The sequence below is a fragment of the Neophocaena asiaeorientalis genome, unplaced genomic scaffold (genome assembly GCF_003031525.2).
Source record: "Neophocaena asiaeorientalis asiaeorientalis breed wild unplaced genomic scaffold, Neophocaena_asiaeorientalis_V1.1 scaffold276, whole genome shotgun sequence".
NCBI classification, from domain to species: domain Eukaryota; kingdom Metazoa; phylum Chordata; class Mammalia; order Artiodactyla; family Phocoenidae; genus Neophocaena; species Neophocaena asiaeorientalis.
In genome coordinates, this window is record NW_020173725.1 from 764028 (window position 1) to 791094 (window position 27067).

The 27067-nt window shown below is 37.3% G+C and overlaps 1 protein-coding gene across 4 annotated transcripts in view; it reads right to left on the reverse strand.

Annotated features, from left to right (window-relative positions):
- Window positions 1-27067, reverse strand: part of PIK3CB (phosphatidylinositol-4,5-bisphosphate 3-kinase catalytic subunit beta) — a 180484-nt gene that overhangs the window by 94989 nt on the left and 58428 nt on the right. For 3 of the 4 annotated variants that reach the window (XM_024750733.1, XM_024750731.1, XM_024750732.1), the window contains one exon: window positions 1968-2154. In XM_024750733.1, coding sequence (XP_024606501.1) covers window positions 1968-2120 — 153 coding nt within the window. In that variant the 5' untranslated portion in view covers window positions 2121-2154. Of the gene's footprint in view, window positions 1-1967; window positions 2155-7138; window positions 7324-27067 lie in introns of those variants that run through there. The other variant, XM_024750734.1, reaches the window with a different exon arrangement.

Here is a 27067-nt window from a genome sequence, read left to right on the forward strand (position 1 = left end):
GCAAATAAAAACTAAAATGAGAGGGCTTCCCTGGTGGCGCAGTGGTTGAGAGTCCGCCTGCCGATGCAGGGGACACGGGTTCGTGCCCCGGTCCGGGAAGATCCCACATGCCGCAGAGCGGCTGGGCCCGTGAGCCATGGCTGCTGAGCCTGCGCGTCCGGAGTCTGTGCTCCGCAACGGGAGAGGCCACAACAGGGAGAGGCCCACGTACCGCAAAAAAAAAAAAAAAAATGAGGTACCACTTCACAGCCATAAGAATGGTTATTACTTTAAAAAAAAAAACAAAAAAGGAAAACAAGTGTTGGCTAGCATTTTGAGAAACTGGAACCCTTTTGCATTGCTGGTGGGAAAGTAAAATGGTACAGTCATTGTAAAAAAAAAAAAAAAGTTTAGCAGTTTCTTAAAAAGTTAAAACAGAATTACCATATGATGCAACATATGGAGAGCAGGGATTCATACAGATACTTGTGCACCAACGTACAGAGCAGCATTATTCACAAAAGACAAAAGATGGTTATAACCAAAATGTCCATCAACAGATGAATGAATAAACAAAATGTGGTATATCCATACAATGAAATAATATTCAGTCTTAAAAAGGAATGAAATTCAGATACCTGTAACAACATGAATGAACTTTTAAAATATATACAAATGCTAACTGAGAAAACCAGACACAAGAGGTCGACTACTGTGTGATTCCACTTACATGAGGTAGCTCGAATATACAAATTTATATAGACAGAAACTAGAATAGAGATTACCAGGGACTAGGAGAAGGGAAGTTTATTATTTACTAAGTACAGAGTCTGTGTTTAGGATGATGAAAAGTGCTGGAAATGGATAGTGGTGATGGATTGGGCAACACTGTGAATATACTTAATACCAAGAAACTGTGTGCCTAAAAATGACTCCTACGGTAAGTTTTATGTTATACGTATTTTACAACAATAAGTTTTTTTTAAAGGAGCATGGTTTCAATGGTTAATTCAGCTTCAGCTATAGCCACAGGCATCCATACCTGTCACTTGTGACTATAAAAATAAGTGTACTATCTGCCCCTGTAGGGTGCCCAAAACAATTAAAAAGTGATCCCTTTTCACTTAAGGGATTATGCAGTTCTAGAATTCTTATGTCTCTCTGATGAAGAAGCTTGGAAAAGAGTTAAAAGGCTGTCCAAAGTCAAGCGTTTTAAAAAGGTTTGTCATAAATACTTTTTCTTAAATATGTCATAAACCCCAATTTCCATATTGGGTTCAGCTATTTGAAAAACATTAAAGAGAAAGTTTAGGAAAATAATTTTACTTACAAGTCATAATCTTCACAAATCAATAGTACTCATCAATTCGCTTGAAAAAAATCATCCAACAAAACATGCAAGCCTTGCTATGTGAAAGAATTTGCTTTCAAATGAGGACATAGCATTGATCACTGGGGGAAAAAAATCTACTGAACAGCAGAAAACATTTTTTTCCCCCAGGGTGACCATGAAAAATAGTGGGGATGGGGACAGGAAATGGGGATTAGAAAGGGAAGGAAAAGGAGAGAAGAGACAACCAACGAAAAATCACTTGAGGAAAAATAAACGTGATAAGCTCAAAGACAATTCATACAAAGATCTTACCTCAAAATAAAACTTTCTAGAACAATGTCAAATTCCTTTTGATAACCTGAACAAGCCTTTCAAACCAGCTAACATAAACTAATTTGTCTTCATTCAGGTATCACACGTGGATTTTTTTAAAAATTAAAAGTGAGTGGGAGTGAGAATGAGAATGTTTTATATAGCCAATAAACAAGATCCAAGACACAGTATGGATCAAAATCTTTAAAATATAATGACTTATAAACTTCTCTCAAATTTACCATATGATTTACATTAATAACATTCTAAAATGGAGGAACATTTTCCCCTAAGTGATATAGTAAGTAAGCTATGTTTATAGAAATTCAGCCTGATAACATACCTGTTTAATATAGGAAATGGTAGCTTCCCGAGGTACCTCCAACTGGATATAAATCCCAGTGGGCAAAAGGAAATCCACGGGTATGGAGCCATCAGATGCTATCTGTGAATCCACTGCCCAGATGTCAAGGATGTCTGCCATAGCAGGAGGCATTATGAAGCGGAAGCACACTCATAACCATGGGGCTCTAGAAATCAGTAAGTAAAACTTAGTGAATTAATTAGCCAAATTTTATACTAAAACATGATAAAGCTCACCAATCCATAATTAGTCCTTGGATTTCAATACAGCCAACAATGTAACAGGAGGTCAATTAAGTTAAGCAAGAGTAAGCCACCATAACTTAAAAATACTTCTGGTCATCACTACATAAATTATGTATATATATCATACTGATTCAAATTCAACATAATAAGTATATGACTTATTATGTGAAAGATGAAAGGTTTAAGGAGTACAGGCTCCTGAGAAATCCAGTTAACAACCACTCAACAGGGGATTCTCTCCAGACTTTACTTAGAGAATTGATATCCGCTTCTTCAACCAAATTTTTCTTGGCAAACTCCATGAAAAATGGCAATCAAGAGGGCCTTCCTTCAAAAATAATTTTCTATCAAGCTCACGAGAGAAACAAAATGTCATGAACTTAGTCCCATGACCCACCACCAAAGTATTAAAAAGACCAAATCCCCCAAACCAGCTGGCAAGGCGCTTTATGCTATGACTCTGGCCTGTTTTCCTTTGCTTCTCTGACTACTCCACAATCCAGGCTCTTGTGCCACAAGTGCTTTTTGCCTCCTGCTGCTAGACCTATGTTCACAGATATGTTGACACTGCCCGTACCAAACCACTATTCCAACAAATGCACCCTTCAACTGGACCATTTAAGTGTCATCTATTCCTTAAGGGCTTCCTTCAAGAAAGCACAACAATAATCCTGGGAAGAACATGGGCACTGAAGTTAAAAAAAACAAAACAAGGTTCAAATTCCATTTATTCAAAACATTCAAGTATCGTGTCAAAAGAGACAGACACCAACCTGAAGCATTTTGGGGCATCAAAAACAATAACGACATCCATGGATTGATACACATGAAATATATACAAACGTGAGACAATGATGATAGAGAAAAACCCTTTATTGGTCAACTTTGGAGACTGATTTGAAACAACCTGGGAAATTTAAATATGGATTAAATATCAGACAATTGTAAGGAAACTGTTCATTTTGTGAGGTATAATAATGGAATGTTATGTTTCTAAAAACCAGTCTTTATCAGTCAGAGACATAATGAAGTATATATAGGGATAAAATGACACTGCTTGGCATTTGCTTTAAATTATTCCATTTTTTAAAACGTGAATGGGCAGCTGATTTCAACAAAGATGTAAAGGTAATTCGATGAGAAAAAAGAAAGTCTTCAAAAAATGGTGCTGGAATTACGAGACATCCATATGCTAAGAAAATGAAGCTCAATCCGTATCTCACATCAAAAATTATAAACTCAAAATGGATTGTAGGCCTAAATGTAAACGCTAAAACTGTAAATCCTCTAGAAAAAAACATAGGAGAAAAGCTTGTGATCTTGCATTAAGCAAAGAATTCTTAGATACGACACCATAAGCACAATTCATAAAATAAAAAATTGATAAAATGAACATCACCAAAACTAAGAACTTCTGCTCTTAAGGAAGACACTGTCCATAATATAAAAAGACAAGCCACAGACAGGAGAAAATGCTTACAAATCATATAAAGAACTTGTATCCAGCATACATAAAGAACTCTCAACATACAATAATAAGAAAACAGCTCAGGGCTTCCCTGGTGGCACAGTTAAGAGTTGGCCTGCCAATGCAGGGGACATGGGTTCGAGCCCTGGTCCAGGAAGATTCCACATGCCGTGGAGCAACTAAGCCCATGTGCCACAACTACTGAGCCTGCGTGCCGCAACTACTAAAGCCCACGTGCCTAGAGCCCGTGCTCCACAACAAGAGAAGCCACCGCAATGAGAAGCCCACGCACTGCAACTAGAGAAAAGCCCACGCACAGCAATGAAGATGCAACACAGCCGAAAATAAATAAATAAATAAATAAACATTGTTAAAAAAAAGAAAATCCTGAATTCCTAAATTTGTTTAAAAAAAAGAAAAACAGCTCAGTTTTTTTAAATTGGCAAAAGATTTGAACAGAGGCTATCAAAGGAGATAGATGGATGATAAAAGGGCTCAATATCATTAGTCATATAAATTAAAACAACAGTAAGACACCACTACACACCTCTTACATGGCTAAAATTAAAAAGACCAACCATACTAAGTGTAGACAAGAAAGAAGAGGAACTGGAACTCTCATACACTGCTGATGGGAATGTTAAACACTAGAGCTACTTTGGAAAACAGTTTGGCAGTTTCTTAACATACACCTACCATATGATCAAGTCATCCCACTTCTAAATATATACCCAAATGAAATGAAGGCATATATCCATGTAAAAACTTGTATATAGCTGTTCATAGCAGCTTTATTTATACTAGCTAAAAATTGGGGAAAATTCAAATGTCCATCAACAAGTGAATGAATTTTTTAAAAAGTGGTACACTCATACAATAGAATACTACACACTCAAAAAAGCAAAAGCAAACAAAAATCCACTACAGGCACATTCAACAATGTGGATGAATCTCAAAATAATTACGCTGAGTGAAAGAAGCCTGACAAAAAGAGTACATACTGTATGACTCCATTTATATAAAAGTCTAGAAAATGTAAACTCGTCTATAGTGACAGATCAGGGGTTGCCTTGTGTGGGAGAGGGCAGGGAAGCAGGAAAAGGTAAGAAGGAGGGATTACAAAGGGACACAAGGGAACTCTTGGGAGTGGTGGATATGTTTATTTACCTTGATTATGGTGATGACGGTTTCAGGAGTGTGTACATATTTCAAAATATATCAAATTATACACTTCAAATATGTGCAGTTTACTTTAAGTCAATTATCCCTCAATAAAACTTTTTAAAAGTGACAGAAATAGATGAAAATGAGAGGCAAAATGTTGGTATTTACTGAATCTGGGTGATGAGGAGTACACTGTATTACTCCTCTGCTTTTCTGTATGTTTGCTATTTTCGTAAAAAAGATTTTGTTAAATCCCATCTAAAGACGTCCCTGGTGGCGTAGCAGTTAATATGCCTGCCAATGCAGGGGACACAGGTTTGAGCCCTGGTCCGGGAAGATCCCACATGCCACGGAGCAAGTAAGCCCATGCACCACAACTACTGAGCCTGCGCTCTAGAGCCTGTGAGCCACAACTACTGAGCCCGCGAGCCACAACTACTGAAGTCCGTGCGTCACAACTACTGAAGCCCACGCGCCTAGAGACCATGCTCCGCAAGAAGAGAAGCCACTGCAATGAGAAGCCCGCGCATTGCAACGAAGATCCAGTGCAGCCAAAAATAAATAAATAAAATTAATTAATTAAAAAAATAAAAGATTTAAAAAAAATCCCATCTATACCATTTACCAGCTATGTGAATTTTGGTAAGTCACTTAAACTTCCTGAGCCTCCATTAACTAAAAAAGGGATTCATAATAAAATGCTCCTCCTGGGAACACTGTGACAAATGAAGGAGCTAATATGTGAGAGCCTGACACATTGCAAGTTCTGCTAAATGACAGCTTTCTCCCTTTACTGAACATCCTGGCCGTTACTGATTCCTCCCTCCTAAGTCTTACACCCCATAGCCTAGATCTACCACACTGACACTGTCATAAAGGTCCTGAATCTTTCAGATGTGCAAGCCTTGTTTCTGTAGGCAGAACAGAACAACGATTAAATATTGTGTTCTCAGAGTATAACAGCTTAGTTGTAAAACCTGGCTCCATCACTCGCTAGCAGAGAGATCTTGGGCAAATCACATGCCTTCTCCCTACTTAAATTCCTTTATCTGTGAAATGGTGAAAACAACAGTAACTACCTCATAGCATACTTATTAACACTGAGTAAAGAATGCCTGGAATATAATAAGCCCCATGTTTGTTGCTATTTATTAATTTTTTTAATTCAAAAACTGTTAGTTCTTTTGAGCTGTGAGCCACATATATTCAACTACTTTTGTTTCCCCAAAAGTGATTAGCAGATAGTAGCCATTTGTAATTGTTTAATGAACTTAAGACCAAACAGTATTATCCCTACTCCAACAATTTTAAAAAAAGGAAAAAAAAAAAGCTCACAGGATAATAGAATTTATAACACCTAAAGGTAAGTACTTACTATGTGTCAGCATTCTAATACAGTCTTACATGTGTTACTATATTTTATCCTTACTACTACCCTGTGGTAATACTACTACTCCTCAAGAAGCACCTGAGACTTAGAAAACCTGAGATCTCACGGATGAAAAGCAGCAGTCCTAGGATTTGAAGTTGGGTCTAACTCTAGAGGGTGAGCCTAACACCACACTCTACGTAATGACTACTAAAGCACCATAAAAAGAGTCTGAGACATTTAACCATAATAAACCACATTACGTTGGCTGTAAGCTCCTTGAGGTCTTGTGCCATGCTTCTTAAAATACTGTCTCTCACCACAGTGTACAGAGAAATCATTATACGTTTATACGTAGAAATTCTGAACAGATAAACTTTCAGAGACAAGAACAAAATTACACAAAGTTACTACAGATGTCATTAACTGTCGCTGATCCTAGAAACGCTTTAGGCAAATCACTGCAGAACAGCCTTTGGAGATTGTCTTCAGTGGAGGAGCTTCTCAACTTTCCAAGTATCAGGCATTCAAGAAATATTTGAGGAACGAAAACATGCTACATCTAATTTTAAAGACCATGCTTTGCTTACCTTCAAATATCACCATGCAAAGACAAACAGGGAAAAGCCATCTCCTGAACACCAAGTACTACATATGAGTTAAGAGTTGTCAACAAAGCTGACAGGACAAACTAAAGTTAGCATTTAAAACTGAGATGAGTTTATGAAACATCAGCCAACTGTCACAGAATTACAATCAAGATAAACCTGTATACTCCCCTGGTTTCTTCAGCATAGATTTTTGGCAAGATTCTCACAACTGAAGCCAAATCACCTGATGAATATCCATAGTAATACAGGAGCACGAAACTATAAAAACAAAAACTCTGAGACCTCACCCTTACCAGACAACTGGAAATGATGAGACTTCCTGGGACCCTGGAGCCCAGAGCAGCAACCTTTTCAAGGAGACTTATTGCACCTCGCTACCCAACAGCATCAACTTCCCAGATTCAAATTCTAAACTTCTTGGGTATTAGAGGCAAAACCACTATGGCAGATTTAAGAATTTCTTGATGAAGTAGTCATACCTAAAATGAATTACAAGAATGAATTAATGGGCCCCTACCTTTCTTACTTTCTAGATATGTCATTCAACACTCCCACACATACTATCCTTAATCCAGCCTTGCTGAACTGCTGATACTTGCCAGCATTTCCCATACTCTCTCCTGCCTCCTACCTTTAACCTATCATCCCTCTCCCTAGGTTGTCCTCAGCTACATATGTCCTGACCAACTCTTAGTCTTCTAGACTCTTGGAATCCACCCCCAATACTCCTCTGTGCACTCAAGCACCAGGGCATATCTATGTCAAAGCAGGACCACACTATATTGAAGCTTGTTGCTTAGTGAGAGCTTCCCAACCTCCTACTATTTCTGGCTCAATAAATATTTACTTCTGTCTGAATGAATGAATTCGAATTCTATGCAAATTACTAGAACAATTATATTGATCATTAAAAAAGTGATTTTTTGGGTTTCCCTGGTGGCACAGTGGTTGAGAGTCCGCCTGCCGATCAAGGGGATGCAGGTTCGTGCCCCAGTCCAGGAAGATCCCACATGCCGCAGAGCAGCTGGGCATGTTCCTTTGGCCACGCTGTGCGGCATGAGGGATCTTAGTTCCTGACCAGGAATCGAACCCATGCCCCCTGCTGTGGAAGCACAGAGCGTTAACCACTGGACCGCCAGGGAAGTCCCCCTTAAAAATGTGATTTAGGGACTTTCCAAGTGGTCCAGTGGTTAAGAATCCGCCTTCCAATGCAGGGGATGTGGGTTCAATCCCTGGTCAGGGAACTAAGATCCCACGTGCCACAACTACAGAGCCCACGTGCTCTGGAGCCCACATGCCACAACTAGAGAGACACCTGCGGGCCGCAACAAAGACCGGACGCAGATAAAAATAAATAAATAAATAGCATTAGGAACTGGCAAAGTAAATTACAAGGGTCAAGTATTTCTCTCCTGCCATCTCAAAATGCATCGTAAAGTTTAATCCTTTAGCTTTACAGTTAACCATGCTCTTTGCTTACTAAAGCAACATCACACCAATCTCCAAAATCAATTCCCCTATCTTTAATTTTTTTTAAGTTATTTTATTGAAGTATAGTTGATTTACAATGTTGTGTAAACTACTACTGTACAGCAAAGTGATAGTTACACATACAAGTACATTCTTTTTCATACTCTTTTCCTTTATGGTTTATCATAGGATATTGAATATAGTTCCCTGTGCTGTACAGTAGGACCCTGCTGTTTATCCCTCTATCTTCTATTTCAAAGACAAAATTCTCATATTGAAAATATCAACTTTTTGACATAAAATCATCAGAAAGATTCTAATGATTCATCAAAATATTGATGATGCTTGAAAAGCAATACTGTGTTTAAATGAGACCTAGAAATGTTTTTCTCAAAAAGGAGTGAATTATCAAAGGAAATACAGTAGGCCCTCTGTATCCATGCCTTTCGCATCCGCAGATTCAACCAACCACGTATCAAAATTTCACAGATACAGTATAATGACTGTATTTATTCATTATACTACACCATTTTATATGACGGACTTGAGCATCGGCAGATTTGGTATCTGTGAGGGCTCCTGGAACCAAACCTCTGTAGATACTGAAAGTGAACTGTAATGAAAGGTTACGTCCAGGTACATAAATTTCTACCTTGATATTACCATATTAATAAGTTACTAATAACTGAGTTAGAATGGTTGTCAGACTTTATAAACACTACAGATAGACATATACCATGTAATTACAGCCTAACATATAGGCTGTACTTGTGTGTCACTTTAATAAAAGCACTTTTATTAGACCACTTCTCAAGGTTTTCAAAGTACTTTGAGTTAAATACTACCTAAGAGACTGGTTCTCAATCTTCATATTCAATATTCTTTCTAAATAAGCATTTTACAAATACTTTAAAAATCTGAAATGAAATTATTCATATAATTTACATACATATATAGCCAATTTCAAAATATATAATGTCCTAATTATAATATAAAGGGAAAATAAAAGAAAATAAGACTGTATATTTCAGTATGTGAATACTTGGACATAACCATACCCCTACACAATGAAGTAGTCAGAGGTTTGAATCTATACATAGAATCACCATGGATGTGACAACTACAAATGCACACTGATCAAATGCCATAAAAGCCACTGGTGCCATTGATTTTACAAATCTTTATCTTCCAAGTTTATATCTTCCAAAATTAATGTATTAAAATCATGTAGGGCTTCCCTAGTGGCACAGTGGTTGGGAGTCCACCTGCCGATGCAGGGGACACGGGTTCGTGCCCCGGTCCGGGAAGATCCCACATGCCGCGGAGCGGCTGGGCCCGTGAGCCATGGCTGCTGAGCCTGTGCGTCCAGAGCCTGTGCTCTGCAACAGGAAAGGCCACAACGGTGAGAGGCCCGCATACCGCAAAAAAAAAAAAAAAAAAATCATGTAAAAAATGCTGTGTATTATATTTTTATGTAAATAAATGAAGTTCAGATCTAGGCTCAGATAATAGTAAGACTTTTAACCATTATATAATAGTAGCACCTCCCCCAGTCACTGCATCAGCAACAGGTACAACAATATCACCCCCTACAAATTTCAAAAGCATCTTATAGGGGGGGATTTCACACTGTCCAGTTTCAGAACCCCTGCTCTAGGACAATTCCTACTATTTCTCAAAGGGTTAATGGGGTCTCCAAAATCCAAGTAGACCTAACTGTAGTCTGTATTTAAAACAATAATGAACATTAATTTCCCATACATTTCTACTTGACAATCAACAGTGTTTCCTGTATTTGGCTATGTTATCTTTGGCTAATTCTTGAAGGGTAAAAGAAGGTCTAAGTCAAGAAAACTTTAGCCCCCTAACCAATCAGAGGAATGTAAGGCCAGTATAATTGGCTCTTAGTTTTCAAGATCCTTACTAAACATACTGATGGGGTAGTCTAACTAAAACTACAGGAGAGTGTATGGCTGATTCATTTTGTTATGAAGTGGAGGCTAACACAACAGTGTAAAGCAACCATACTCCAATAAAAATTAATTAAAAAAATTAAAAAAAGAACATAAGTCATCTATTACCTGGCAGAAAAGTTAAAGAAGGATCTTTTTTCTCCTGTATCTCCCAGCTTGGAGTGTGCATAAAGGAACTGATGGCTACAATTCACTTTTATTTCTGTCTGATAGAGGAGAATAATGGTTCTCTTCTCAATTCCTCCTAGTTCCTTTCTAATCAGTAAAGAAAGAGAGGTGCATCAGTTCTAACATTTTAGAAAGAAAAAATGGCCCCCCAAGTTAAGAGATGCCTCATTCCTCTATGTCTTGATGATTTACAGTTTTTAAAAAATAATTCATATAATTGTTTTTAGAGCAGTTTTAAGTTTATGGAAAAATTGAGCAGAAAGTCTCCCCCACAGCTTCCCCTATTATTACCTCATATTAGTGCAACACATTTGATACAACTGATGAACCAATGTACTATTATTAAATGAAGTACATAGTTTTAAAAACAAAACAAAACAAAACAGGGTTTCCCTAGTGGCACAGTGGTTAAGAATCCACCTGCCAATGCAGGGGACATGGGTTCAAGCCCTGCTCTGGGAAGATCCCACGTGCCGCAGAGCAACTAAGCCCGTGCGCCACAACTACTGAAGTCTGCCTGCCTAGAGCACGTGCTCCGCAACAAGAGAAGCCACTGCAATGAGGAGCCTGCGCACCGCAACGAAGAGTAGCCCCCACTCGCCACAACTAGAGAAAGCCCGCAAGCAGCAACGAAGACCCAACTCAGGCAAAAATTACTTAATTTTAAAATTCTTTTAAAAAACAAAACAAAAAACTACAGGGTAACTTGTAGCACTTAAGAGCTTCTTGCATAACACTTTTTAAAAAAAATTTTTATTGGAGTACAGTTGCTTTACAATGTTGTGTTAGTTTCTACTGTACAGCAAAGCAAATTAGCTATATGTATACATATACATTTTCTTTTTTTAACCTTTAATTTTATTTTTTTAAATTGATGTATAGTTTATTTACAATATGTTTCAGGTGTGCAACATAGTGATTCGATGTTTTTCTATATTATACTCAATTACACTCCATTTGAAGTTATTACAAAATAATGGCTGTATTTCTCTGTACTGTACAATATTTTTTAGTAGATCTTTATTGGAGTATAATTGCCTCACAATACTGTTAGTTTCTGTTGTACACCAAAATGAATCAGCCATATGTATACATATGTTCCCATATCCCCTCCCTCTTGAGCCTCCCTCCTGAGCCTCGCTCCCATCCTCCCTATCCCACCCCTATACACATAACTTTTAAGGTAAGTATTGAGAGAGGGGGCATACTTACAAAATGTGCCGTGCTGTAATTAAAAATAGTATATCCTTTATCTGATCTAAAACTGACACTGTTGCTAAACAAATAAGGTAACAAATCACGTGGTAACAGATAAATCTTTTATAAAGATATTCTGAAGAAAATGAAATTACTGCTACATAATTGAAAATAAATATATTCTAGTTCTGGTTCCTATTTCCCTTAGTCACCCTTATTTTATAGGAGCATCACACACAAGAGTCCAGCCTGAGAAGTAACTCAGAGTTTCAGGTTGGAAGGTACCTTAGGAGTGACAGACCCTTCCTATTTTAAAGATAAGAAAACTAAGGCCCAGATGAATCAAGTAAATTACCCAGTTAACACAAAAACAAAGCCAGGACAGAAGTAAGATTTATTTCCAAGCAATTAACATACTCTATAATTATATTTTCTTTACCTTTTTTTTTTTTTTCCTTCTTTTAAAGGAAATGTTCTTCACAGGGGTGCCTTAGCACAACAATCCTTCACAGGGTGACTCTAGCACAGGGTTAACCTAGTACAGTATCACTCTTTTGTTTGAGCATTAAGCAAATGATCAAAGGATGAGGACAAGCATGAAACTACTTATGAAAACAACTTTTCAAGGAAGCTATCAGAGGGCACAGGAACTTCAGTAGTGACAATTAGCTCAACTAAACACTTAGACTGTAATTACAAACCCATATCCTGCCAATTGTTCACGAGCAGAAAGAGAGGAAAGGGTTTAGATACTCTCAACTTCCCTAGCAATGTGCCAGCAGAACTACAGGATTTTACTTCTTTCAATCAAGTGATAAGTAGAAACCAACATAAACTTGTTAGACAGATGAACAAGTAGTTCACACAAAAACTTCTTTGGAAAATCATGGAAAAAAAATTTAAGAGAGATTGAAAGTGAATATTTTAAAAATATTAAATGCAATAGTATTTACCTAGCATTTATTTTACTACTATAAGATATAGCTAGAAGACAGGTTAATGTTCATAAAAGAACTGGAAGGGGCAGTGCACTTATCATGAACACCACATTTATTATCTCAACCTTCAGGTTTCAATAACGGACAATTTAAGTGACGGGATTTTGATTTACCTGGGTTTCTGCCCTTCCCCTCCCCCCACTTCTACTGTTCAAAGACAAGAAATCAGCCTTGTTTGCTGATTTGTTTACAATGAAGTATGCATTATACTGAACACTGAAAAACTGAACAATATAGAACTCCATTTGTTAAAGATGGTTATTTTATCTGAATTACTGTAATTCCATGTAAAAGGTCTCTCTAAAGTAATTCTACAAATTATTAAAGAATAACTGCTAAAACAGTACTGTATACCTTATCATTTATATTGAAATAACATTCAAATTTATCCTCTTAAAATAGAAGGTGGGGGCTTCCCTGGCAATCCAGTAGTTACGAATCCACACTTCCACTGCAGAGGGCATAGTTTTGATCCCTGGTCAGGGAATTAAGATCCTGCATGCCGCATGGTGCGGCAAAAAAAAAAAAAAAAGAGGGAGAAGGGGGAGAAGGAGGAGGGGGAGGGGAGGGAGAGGAGGAGGAGGCACTCTAAATAGCCTTTAGAAAATATTTGCAAATATGCACTGAGCCCTGAAAACTTTTTAAACCTACTAACCCAGTAATTTACCTATTTAAAAACTTGAATTCAGGAAAATTTTCATACACAAAGCAAAAACATACAAACGTGACAAACTTGAAAATAACCTAACGGTCCAAATATCAAAAAATAGTTAAACAAACAATGATATACCCATTTGATGGCATATTAAGCAGCTATTTATACTGAAGTCTGTCATATGTGTACAATACTATGGACATGTTTATAGATGATATGGAGAGAGTAAAATGTAAAGCAGTACAAAAAGTATAATTAGAATTCTGTTAACTGTAAAAAGGAAAAAATCATATGTACAATCTAATGCATGGAAATTTAGGCTGGAAAACCAGAGGCTGAGAGGCGGAAAGGGAGGAAGGGGGAATTAGATGAAGTTAGTCAAAAGTATAACCTCCCAGTTATAAGATGAATAAGTACTAGAGATGTAATGTACACATGATGAAAATAACTAACACTACTATACATTATATATGAAAGTTGTTGAGAGTAAATCCTAAGAGTTCTCATAAGGAAAAAAATGTATATTTTTTCTATTTCTTTAATATTGTGTCAATATGAGATAACAAATTTTCATTAAATCTACTGTGGTAATCATTCCATGATGTACGTAAGTCAAATCATTATGCTGTATGACTTATACAGTGCTGGATATCAACTATATCTCAACAAAACTAAAAGAACAAAAGAAAGAAAGAAATTAAAGATGGAAGGAAATATACTAATATAGTTCAAAAGTAACTATAGGGGCTTCCCTGGTGGTGCAGTGGTTGAGGGTCCACCTGCCGATGCAGGGGACACGGGTTTGTGCCCCAGTCCGGGAGGATCCCACGTGCCGCGGAGCGGCTGGGCCCATGAGCCATGGCCGCTGAGCCTGCGCGTCTGGAGCCTGTGCTCCACAACGGGAGAGGCCACAGCAGTGAGAGGCCCATGTACAGCAAACAAAAAACAACAACAAAAAAAGTAACTATAAATAAATATGTTTTTTCAATGTTTCATTAATGAGAGCATACAGATTACATACTTTTTTAAAAAGCTCTATTATTCAAGACACTTAGAATAGTCCAAAGGAAGAACTCAGATTACAGCTAGGCTACCTATTCTTAATATGTCAGTGTTCATCAGTATTTCCAAAGTCAGATTTTCATTCTTAGTAGTTAACATTAATATAAACAGAATACATTTATAAGTACTTAACATGCCTCTATAAAACAAGTATATTTCTTATAAGCCAGATTTATTTCAATCTCTATGAATGCAGAGCAATTTTTTAAAACCACAACACAATACACCAAGACAGCTTCTGTGTCTAACCTAAACACTGACAAAACTAACTCCTGTATTGCTTAAGCAATTCCTCTCTTTTAAAACTTTTCCCAACAAGCAACCTATAATGCACAAACAGCTGGTAATCACAGTAAATATCCTGAAGAGGTAAGTATATATCTAAAACTGAAGTAGTACAGGGAATTCCCTGTCAATCCAGTGGTTAGGACACCAAACTTCCACTGCAGGGGGCCCGGGTTCGATCACTGGCTGGGGAACAAAGATCCCACAAGCCACATGGCATGGCAAAAATAAAATTTTTTTTTCAAATTTCAAAATCGTACAAATTTAAATGAAATATATAATATTACTAAATTCCCCTCCAAAAACCAGATTACTATCCTAAGATCTTAAAAGACACAGCTCCAAAGCATAAACTTCAAATTCAATAAAGGAATCATTTCATAAAATTATCTAGTATGTAAATGTTACATTTTCTATTTTGAATCTTTAAAATAAAGTCTAATCTTAAGTCACTGAACCTGTCATTCTGTCATTATCTTTAATCTAGTATAAAGTTCCAGATCCACGAAGATTTATTAATGAAACACTAAGTAGTCCTTTTTGTAATATTGTTTCACCAACATATTTTTTGTATAGCTTGGATTTCATAACCTTAGATAACTAATTTATGAATAAGAACTTTCCACCCTGCAAAGCTAAAGGATTAAATAAAACAGCACATACAGAAAAGAACTTTGCATAGCACTTCACATAAAAAAGCACTCAAGGGACTTCCCTGGCAGTGCACTGGTCAAGACGTTGCACTTCCACTGCAGGGGACGTGGGTTTGATCCCTGCTTGGGGAACTAGAATCCCGTATGCCATGTGGCAAAAAACAAACAACAAAACACAAAATCTCAATAACTGATGACATATTAATTTACAGTGAGACCAGTTTCTTCCCAACAAAAGGAACAGTCATGCCTCCTATTCACAGCATAAATCATCAGTCTTGTTTGCTTGATGTGAAAGAAATTAAAACGGTAATTCTTAAAAGGTGGTCTCTAGTGATCTACAGGTGGTTTGCTCACATGCATTTCCCAAAATTAATAAAATTTTCTACAAAAATCCCACAACACAACTCTATGCTAGCAGAGCTGTGCTGTTCAATTTCCCTTGGGTAACGGTTAATGGGATGCTTCCAAATCTTAGCAAATATATTTTTACTTCACTTCTGCTACAGCATTTACTTTTGTTAAGTATTTATTGTTAGTATCATGTTGTATCATTCACCTTAGTTCAGTGGCTCAAAACTAATTCAAAGAGACCAAAATCAGAGAGGCAAAAATTAAAGTTACATTCCTTGTAACAAGACAAACACAATTTCACAACTGCAAAAAAAAAAAAAAAAAAGGTTCCAATGATAATACTTGGAGAGAAAGCAGAACAAGCTACTGCAAAATTCCTTCACCAAGAGGGGAGAGAGCAGAAGCAAGAAGAACTACAGTCCTAACAGCCTGTGGAACAAAAACCACATTCACAGAAAGACAGACAAGATGAAAAGGCAGAGGGCTATGTACCAGACAAAGGAACAAGATAAAACCCCTGAAAAACATCTAAATGAAGTGGAGATAGGAAACCTTTCAGAAAAAGAAATCAGAATAATGATAGTGAAGATGATCCAGGACCTCGAAAAAAGAAAGGAGGCAAAGATCAAGAAGATGCAAGAAATGTTTAACAAAGACCTAGAAGAATTAAAGAAAAGCAGAGTCGAACAATACAATAACTGAAATGAAAAATACACTAGAAGGAATCAATAGCAGAATAAGTGAGGCAGAAGAACGGATAAGTGACCTGGAAGACAGAATGGGGGAATTCACTGCCACGGAACAGAATAAAGAAAAAAGAATGAAAAGAAATGAAGACAGCCTTAGAGAACTCTGGGACAACATCAAATGCACCAACATTCACATTATACAGATCCCAGAAGGAGAAGAGAGAGAGAAAGGACCCAAGAAAATATCTTCAAAAGAAAGCTAGTGTAGCAATACTCATATCAGATAAAATAGACTTTAAAATAAAGAATGTTACAAGAGACAAAGAAGGACACTACATAATGATCAAGGGATCAATCCAAGAAGAAGATATAACAATTATAAATATATATACACCCAACATAGGAGCACCTCAATACATAAGGCAACTGCTAAGAGCTATAAAAGAGGAAATCGACAGTGACACAATAACTGTGGGGGAACTTTAACAGCTCACTTACACCAATGGACAGATCATCCAAACAGAAAATTAATATGGAAACACAAGCTTTAAATGACACAACAGACCAGACAGATTTAATTGATATTCTACAACATTCCATCCAAAAACAGCAGATTACACTTTCTCCTCAAGTGCACACAGAACATTATCCAGGATAAATCACATTTGGGTCACAAATCAAGCCTCAGTAAATTTAAGAAAATTGAAATCATATCATGCATCTTGTCTGACCGCAATGCTATGAGATTAGAAATCAATGACAGGGAAAAAAACGTAAAAAACACAGACACATGGAGGATAAACAATATGTTACTAAATAACCAAGAGATCACTGAAGAAATCAAAGAGGACATCAAAAAATATCTAGGGACAAATTACAACGAAAACACAATCCAAAACCTATGGGATGCAGCAAAAGCAGTTCCAAGAGGGAAGTTTATAGCAATACAAGTCTACCTCAAGAAATAAGAAAAATTTGGACTTCCCTGGTGGCGCAGTGGTTGAGCGTCCGCCTGCCAATGCAGGGGACACGGGTTTGTGTCCCGGTCCGGGAAGATCCCACATGCCGCGGAGCGGCTAGGCCTGTGAGCCATGGCCGCTGAGCCGGCACGTCCGGAGCCTGTGCTCCGCAACGGGAGAGGCCACAACAGTGAGAGGCCCGCGTACCGCAAAAAAAAAAAAAAAAAGAAATAAGAAAAATTTCAAATAATCTAACCTTACACCTAAAGGAACTAGAGAAAGAAGAACAAACAAAACACAAAGTTAGCAGATGGAAAGAAATCATAAAAATCAGAGCAGAAATAACTGAAATAGAAACAAAGGAAACAATAGCAAAGATCAATAAAACTAAAAGCTGGTGCTTAGAGAAGACAAACAAAATTGATAAACATTTAGCCAGACTCATCAAGAAAAAGAAGGAGGGCCTCCCTGGTGGCACAGTGGTTAAGAATCTGCCTGCCAATGCGCAGGGGACATGGGTTCAAGCCAAGGCCCAGAAAGATCCCACATGTTGCACAGCAGCTAAGCCCGTGCACCACAGCTACTGAACCTGCGTTCTAGAGCTGGCAAGCCACAACTACTGAGCACAAGTGCCACAACTGCTGAAGCCTACGTGCCTAGAGCCGGTGTTGCATAACAAAGAGAAGCCACCACAATGAGAAGCCCATGTACAGCAACGAAGAGTAGCCCTTGCTCACCGCAACTAGAGAAAGCCCGTGCGCAGCAACAAAGACCCAATGCAGCCATAAATAAAGAAATAAACAAATAAATAAAATTTTTTAAAAAAAAGAAAAAGAGGGAGAGGACTTAAATCAATAAAATGAGAAACGAAAAAGGAGAAACTACAACAGACACTGCAGAAATATAAAGCATCATAAGAGACTACTATAAGCAACTCTATACCAATAAAATGGACAGCCTGGAAGAAATGGACAAATTCTTAGAAAGGTATAACCTGCCAAGACTGAACCAGGAAGAAACAGAAAATAAGAACAGAACAAACACAAGTAATGAAATTGAAACTGTGATTAAAAATCTTCCAACAAACAAAAGTCCAGGACCAGATGGCTTCACAGGTGAATTTTATCAAACATTTAAAGAAGAGCTAACACCCATCCTTCTAAAACTCTTCCAAAAAATTGCAGAGGAAGTAATACTCCCAAACTCATTCTATGAGGCCACCATCACCCTCATACCAAAACCACACAAAGATACTACAAAAAAAGAAAATTACAGACCAATATCACTGATAAATATAGATGCAAAAATCCTCAACAAAATGCCAGCAAACAGAATCCAACAGCACATTAAAACGATCATACACCATGATCAAGTGGGATTTATCCCAAGTATGCAAGGATTCTTCAATATACACAAATCAATCAATGTGATACACCATATTAACAAATTGAAGAATAAAAACCATATGATCATCTCAGAAAGAGATACAGAAAATGCTTTTGACAAAATTCAACACCCATTTATGATAAAAACTCTCAAGAAAATCTACAAACAACAAATGCTGGAAAGGGTGTGGAGAAAAGGGAATCCTCTTGCACTGTTGGTAGGAATATAAATGGATACAGCCACTGTGGAGAACAGTTTGGAGGTTCCTTAAAAATCTAAAAATAGAATTACCATATGACGCAGCAATCCCACTACTGGGCACATACCCAGAGAAAAACCATAATTCAAAAAGACACATGCACCCCAACATTCAATGCAGCACTATTTACAATAGGCAAGTCATGGAAGTGACCTAAATGCCCATCGACAGACAAATGGTAAAAGAAGATGTGGTACATATATGCAATGGAATATTACTCGGCCATAAAAAGGAACGAAATTGGGTCATTTGTAGAGACGTGGATGGATCTATAGACTGTCATACACAGTGAAGTTAGTCAGAAAGAAAAAAACAAATATCATGTATTAACACATGTATGTGGAACCTAGAAAAATGGTACAGATGAACCGGTTTGCAGGGCAGAAATAGTGACACAGATGTAGAGAAGAAACATATGGACACCAAGGGGGGAAGAGGCGGGGCCAGGTGTGGTGGGATGAACTGAGAGATTGGGATTGACATATATATACTAATATGTATAAAATGGATAACTAATAAGAACCTGCTGTATAAAAAAATAAAATTCTAAAATTCAAAACGAAAAAAAAGAAAATTCCTTCATCAAACTACACACTAGGCGCTGCATAATATCAATGGCATAGAACTTGACAGAGCAATTACTACCTCGTGTGTACATTAGTAGACATTTTGCTTTATGAAGGCCAAAACCCCTGGAGTATCTATCACAGCTCCTGAGAGAGAAGTGTTCAGTGACTTTTTGTTCTGTTTGTGAATGAAAAGCCATGCAACCAGAGCAAGGATTTTTCATTTGGTTTGTTTTTTGTGAGCCATGATGTAGAATCAAAAATAGCAGCTGCATGTACTTCTCATGGAATTTAAGTTACCAACACAACATCCCTGTGTCAGTCTTTACTTGTAGTCAATGCATTCACAAGTGATCTAACTACAGATACAGGCATCTGACTATGGTCTACTACAGTTGTATCTGAGGGTTTACATATTTTTTAGCATGTAAATATCAAGCTATTTTTTTATCACAAATGAACTTCCTTTATATTATAGTTAAAGCATATTTTTCTTATGTGTGTAAGTAGATTATGTTACCTATAAATTTCTTTTCAGTATAGTAAAACAAGTATTACAAAACATACTACAAAAAGGGGGTTGGGTCTAACAGGGTTTAGAATCTTTACTATAAACTTCTTTAAGATTCTTTATACATATTGCAAAACTTCTTAGAAAGGTACTTTCAAGAAAGGTTTTACCAATTTGTATCCCCACTACATTAATGGATGTACACAGTATCCATCAACAGAACTGTAATAAAGCTTTTTAATCTTAGTCAATTATTTGAAGTTATCTGAGTTAATCTGCATTTCTGATTACTTGCAAAATCAAAATTTTTTTAAAGACTACAAGAACTCCATGGGGAGGGAGAGAACAGGCAGAGTGTAGGAGGGTAAGAAACCATTCCCAAAGAACTGTCTTACAACAGATTTTTGAGTTCAGGCCTTGCTCTTTGCCTTGCTGCTGCTGCTGTATTTCAGTATACAATAACACAGCAGGGCTTCCCTGGTGGCACAGTGGTTACAGAATCTGCCTGCCACTGCAGGGGACATGGGTTCCATCCCTGGTCCGGGAAGATCCCACATGCCGCGGAGCAACAAAGCCCGGGCGTCACAACTACTGAGCCCGCGTGCTGCAACTACTTATGCTTGAGTGCCTAGAGCCCATGCTCCGCAACAAGAGAAGCCACCACGATGAGAAGCCCGCACACTGCAACGAAGAGTAGCCCCTGCTCACCACAACGAAGAGTAGCCCTGCTCGCCACAAGTAGAGAAAGCCCTCAGACAGCAAGGAAGTCCCAACGCGGCCAAAAATTTAAAAAAATAATAATAACACAGCAGACTGAGCCCAGTACTATAGGGGTGAGTGGACAGATAACATGAAGGCTGCCCCAGAGCTCTTCTGGAGAAAGAAGGAGACCCAACAGAAGCATTACTTGGGACCACCCACAACATCATGACTCCCTCTCCCTCTCCCAAGTCCTTATACACTCAAAGCAGTGGGCAACTGCTGAAAAGAGAAGAGGGTTATTTTCAATCTCTCCATATTTTGGTTTTAGGCATGTGGCTTATCAATAAAATTTGCCTGAGATGTTAAAAAATCAAAAATTTTTTATATTTACTAGAATTTGTATTTCTGTATATGTTTGATCACACTGATGTAATTTATGTTAGAGGTCATTTCATTTCAACATTGTCTTCTTGCATTTCATAGTGAATGATACTGCATGAAAATGTTAGAACTGAGTTGTGATTTTATTGACTTGTTGCTTGCTTACCTTAGGCTTTTAAACTTTTAATATATTAAAGTCTACTATCCAAATAAACTGAATACTTCAGTATCTTAGATTATTTGCTTTGAGAATAATTCTTATTGTGATAAAATAGAGCACCCCACAATAAAATCCTGTTTTCCAAGAGAAAAAAAATTCCAAATACACTCCAGTTCCAAATATTCATCTGCAGTAAATTTAAATTAAACTACAGTTTATCAGATAATGTAATGCCCTAAGTGGACTTCACAGAATGCTGACATATCTATTTGTCATTCATGTTATATTAAAAAATTATTAGGAACTACGTTTTTTCCATTTTAATTGTATTGCTGCTGCTAGTTTTTTCCTTAAAAAATTCCATTCTCAGCATACTCTGTGTACTAACATAATGTATTCAGTATTCAAATAAAAGACATTCTGTTTTTAAAATAAATTAAATCAAACTAAACCAACTGTTGTCACCCATGGCCCATTTTGGAGTGTCAGTGTTTTTCATTTCTAACTGGTATGGTATCTTTCTCTGAGGATTTTTATGTGGTAAGAATTTAGGCCTCTCCAAAATCAGTCAAGGCTAATCCCAGAAGCCTATCATCTAAGAACTTACAATCTTGAAGGTCACACAGAGCAGCAGAGTCTGAGCAGTAGTCTATGCTTTAAGACAGGTTTAGAAATGCAGTGAATCTCAAAATGCATGTGGAATGTCAAACCACAGCGTGCTCTACAATTCATACTTTTTACCCTACCTTTTTCTTGCTCCTTCCACTGATAATCTCTGAACAAATAATAAGGTTTGAAACAAACCATATAAATTAGAATTAGTTAAAAGATACTAAAGAATTTTAAATAACTACCACATTCCCAACAACTTTTTAAGTCATTATTGTCAGATAAAAGTATAAATAGAAATTTAGATACATAATCCATAACAATGACGCCAATGGGGAGTGGAGACAGGTCATTATTGGTATTATTTCTTCAGACCAAATGGGCTAATGAAAAAATTTAATTCAGCAGATTCCCAGGTCTAAAGAATGTTAACAATCTTCCTACAAAGATTATAAAAAAAAAAAGTCACATCACCCCACTATTCCAATGGATTGTATACTGCTAACCTCTTTAAGATACTCAATTTAAAATTATTTAAGTGGTTTTGATTCAAATATTTAATTTTTATTAAATAATGCTAATTAATTTTTTTCAGTGTTCCTAGTTTTCAGTCTGCTCTCCTGTATTCTAATCTAAATGTTCAATCATACTTACCAACAAGAAAGAAATAATAAATTATTCTAATTGGGTATATATTACCAAGAAAGATATATTTCATCCCTACAATGTTCTCCCTTCACCCTGTCCCTTCTCTTCCACTTCCAAATGAATAGTGTTTGGGGCATGGGAACTGTTAAACCTACTTCAATCACTGGTAGACTGTTACCACGTTTTAGGGTGATTATTTTCTTAAATATATCATATTAATAGGACAAAGACTTACTACTAATATCTACTATAAAATATGGTGACCTTCTGTAGCCATTGAAGATACAGCTGAGGGAATTCTCCTACATGATGAGCAAGTACTTTCTTTCTATTTTAAAATATTTTTCTTGTTTAAAATAATATATAAACAGAAAAGTAACACACGAATTCCTGTAAAACAAACCACAAGCCAGGTCAAGAATTAGAACACTGCCAGCACCTCAGAGACTCCTTGGATGTTTGTTCCAGATACCAACCCCCTCCCTCATCTCTCAGGAATTCTGACTTCTGTGCAGCCCATTTTTGCATTTTAATCATTTTAGGCAATAGCACTAAAGTGAAGCAAATAATTCTGGCTTACTGGATACAATTTTGTACCTATCATGGGATACATATTTTAGACAAAGGTTTCATAGTCTGGACAACTGCTTCTGTTTTTCAATCCAGTAGCAATGGAACCAACAGACTAACTAGGGCGGGGTTTTTTTGGTTTTTTTAAATGACAACAAACCTTCATTCAAGACATGGTATTCAATCAATCCTGGTACTTGTTCATAACAAGTGACATCAAATAATCAGCAATGACTGTATAGCAAAGGGTACCCACATATAAGTGCTGTGAGAGTGAGTCATGAGCCAGACTGTACAAGTGTGTAGTGATGCTGGTGAGTAACTAACCAACATCTAGGAACTGATCCAGTGCCAGAAAGCCATCTGAATGGCAAACAGTAACATGAGAAGAATGTTAAATGGCTTACAGCTGTAGAAAAAGCACTATCGCAGGCTCTGAACCTTTTAGTTATTTCCGTCTGCTGTCATTTTGAACATAAGTTGTACGATGTAAAACGTAAGTGAGAGTCCTAAAATACTAGCATTTCTCCCAAGCCATTTCAGGGTTATCCTTCTGCACACCGGTGTAAGTTTGGTCTATGCAGGTACTTGTTTGTCTGTTTTAAAACTCTTCCTTGGAGACCAATTTTCCTCATAAACTATCCAGCCATGAATGACAAAATGCTTCTGTGTGTAGTCCTCACAGCCCCTTTACTACCGACATTAAACAGGGAATACAAAAAAAAAACCTAGGAAAAACTGAAGAGATATCTGTCCCTGGTACCAACTTTTCTTTCACTGCCTATTCTCTCTACAGAACACATCAGGAGAGGCAGGCTGATAGTGTCATCTCAGTGCTAGGCCTCAATCAAGAGAGAAGAGAGCAAAAATGATTGGAATGCAAGTTAACAAATATTTACTAAGTACTCGTTCTGTTTAAGATGCCATATCACACACTTGACTGGGGGAGGAGGGGATCAAAAAAATAAAATGGAGAAGTTTGCAACCCAGTGTGTACCAGAGCACTGAGGTCTGCTGAAAGAGACTAGTGGGAGGAGGTATGTGTTCTGTTTCATTCACAAGGTGCTCCTTCTCAGACTGCTGGGGAATATAAAATAAAGACAGATACTGAAGCTTACATGACTGCTTGCAGTGTTTTCCACCTCAACCCACACAGAATCTCAACCACAAGAGATGAGGATGGAATATTGAAAAGGGGAAGTATGGAGTACCTGTTTAAACTTCACAAAGTGGGACAGAAAGTAGTATTAGCTGGGGATCAGGAGACCTCACCTGAAATGGTGAGGTAGCACCACAGTATCACTGTCACGAAACCCCTTCATTGTCTTACCGGGAGTTACACGGCTTGGAGGATAATAATTCACCATAGGTCACTATTTCTAGGTTCCAAAGAAATCCGAAATCTTCATCTATGCTTCAAACTCGGCTTTTGGATACTGTGCTGTATTTAATTTACAAGACTACATTGTAGGTAATCTAATAAATCACACTTTGTTTCAAAAACGTCAAACAGCATTATTTCTAAAATGGCATTATTTTTTTTCTTGTGATGAGAACTTTTAAGATCTACTCTCTTAACTTTCAAATGTACGACAGTATTATTACTATAGTCACCATGCTGTACATTACATCCCCATAACTTATTTTATAACGAGAAGTTTGTACTTTTTGATCCCCTTCACCCATTCTGCACTTCCCCCACCACTCCCCTGCCTCTGGAAACCAACAACCAACCTGTTCTCCGTATCTATGAGTTTGCGGTTTTTTGATTGTTTGCTTATTTTATTTTATTTTATTTTTTTTTGCGGTACGCGGGCCTCTCACCGCTGTGGCCTCTCCCGTTGCGGAGCACAGGCTCTGGACGCGCAGGCTCAGCGGCCATGGCTCACGGGCCCAGCCGCTCCGCGGCATGTGGGATCTTCCCAGACCGGGGCACGAACCCGTGTCCCCTGCATCGGCAGGCGGACTCTCAACCACTGCGCCACCAGGGAAGCCCTGTTTGCTTATTTTATATTTCACATATAAGTGAGATCAAACAGTACTTCTCTTTCTCTGTCTGAATTATTTCACATAGCACAATGCCTTCAAGGGCCATCCGGGTTGTCACAAAAGGCAAGATTTCCTTTGTTTATGGCTGAATAATTTTCCTTTGTGTGTGTATCTATATCTATCTATAGATAGATATAGATACACCACAATTTCTTTATCTATTTATCCATCAATGGACACTTCGGTTGTTTCCATGTATTGGCTATTGTAAATGATGCTACAATGAACATGGGGACACATATATCTTTTAGTGTTTTTGTTTCCTTCAAACAAATACACAGAAGAAGAACTGCTGAATCATATGATAGATCTATTTTTAATTTTTTGAGGAACCTCTGACTATTTTCATAGCAACTACAACAATTTACATTCCCACCACTGCTAAAGGGTTCCCTTTTCTCCACATACAACACTCATTCTGCATTTAGGATTTTCTCCCATTTGTTAAGTTGCCTTTTCTTTTTGTTGATGGTTTCCTTTGTTGTGCAGAAGCTTTTATTTTATTATTATTATCATTATTATTATTATTGGCCACGCCATGTGGCTTGTGGGACCTCAGTTCCCCAACCAGGGACTGAACCTGGGTCGTGGCAGTAAAGTGCCGAATCCTAACCACTAGACCACCAGGGAACTCCCTGCAGAAGGTTTTTAATTTGATGTAGTCCCACTTGTTTATTTTTGCTTTTGTTCCCTTTGCTTTTGATGTCAAATACAAAAAATCATCACCAAGACCAACAACAATGAGGTTAAATCCTATGTTTTCTTCTAGGAGTTTATAGTTCCAGGTCTAAAACATTTAAGTCTTCAATCCATTTTCAGTTTATTTTGTGTATGGTGTAAGATGGTGGTCCAGTTTCGTTCTCTTGCATGTGGCTGTCCAGTTTTCCCAACACCTTTTATTGAAGAGGCTGCCATGTTCCATTGTATATTCTTGGCTCCTTTGTTATGGTCATAAATTAATTGACCATACATGCATGGATTTATTTCTGGGCTCTCTATTATTTTCCATTGGTCTATATGTCTGTTTTTAATGTCAGTGTCATACTATTATGATATCTATAACCTTGTGACATAGTTTGAAATCAGGAAGTATAGTGTCTCCAGCTTTGTTCTTTCTCAAGAATGCTTTGGCTATTTGCGGCCTTTTGTGGTTCCACAGAAATCTTAGGGTTCTTTGTTCTGTTTCTGTGAAAAATGTCATTTGAATTTTGGTAAGGATTGCATTGAATCTGTAGATTGCTTTGGACAGAATGGATATTTTAACAACATTAATTCTTCCAAATCATGAGCATGTAGTATCTTTCCGTTTGTGTCTTCTTCACTTTCTTTCATCAATGTCTTAAAGTTTTCAGTCTTTGACCTCCTTGGTTAAATTTATTCCTAGATATTTTACTCTCTTTCTTGCAATTGTAAATGGGATTGTTTTCTTATTTTTTCTTTCTAATAGTTCATTGTTAGCATACAGAAATGCAACAGATATTTGTATATTGGTTTTTGTATCTGCCAACTTTACTAGATTCATTTATCAGTTCTAACATATTTTTGGTGAAGTCTTTATGGTTTTCTATATACAATATAGAATATCATGTCATCTGTAAATAGGGACAGTTTTACTTCTTTTCCAACTTGGATGCCTTTTTTTTTTTCCTTGCCTAATTACTCTGGCTAGGACTTCCAGACTATGTTGAATAAAAATGGCAAGAGTGGGCCTCTTTGGTCCCTGATCTTGAAGGAAAAGCTTTCAGCTTTTTCTTTTCACCAGTGAGTATGATGTTAGCTGTGGGCTTGTCCTATATGGCCCTTATTATGTTGAGGTACGTTCCCTAAATACACAGTTTGTTGAGTTTTTATCATAAATGGATGTTAAATTTTGTCAAATTTCTCCACCTATTAAGATGATCACATAATTTCCATCCTT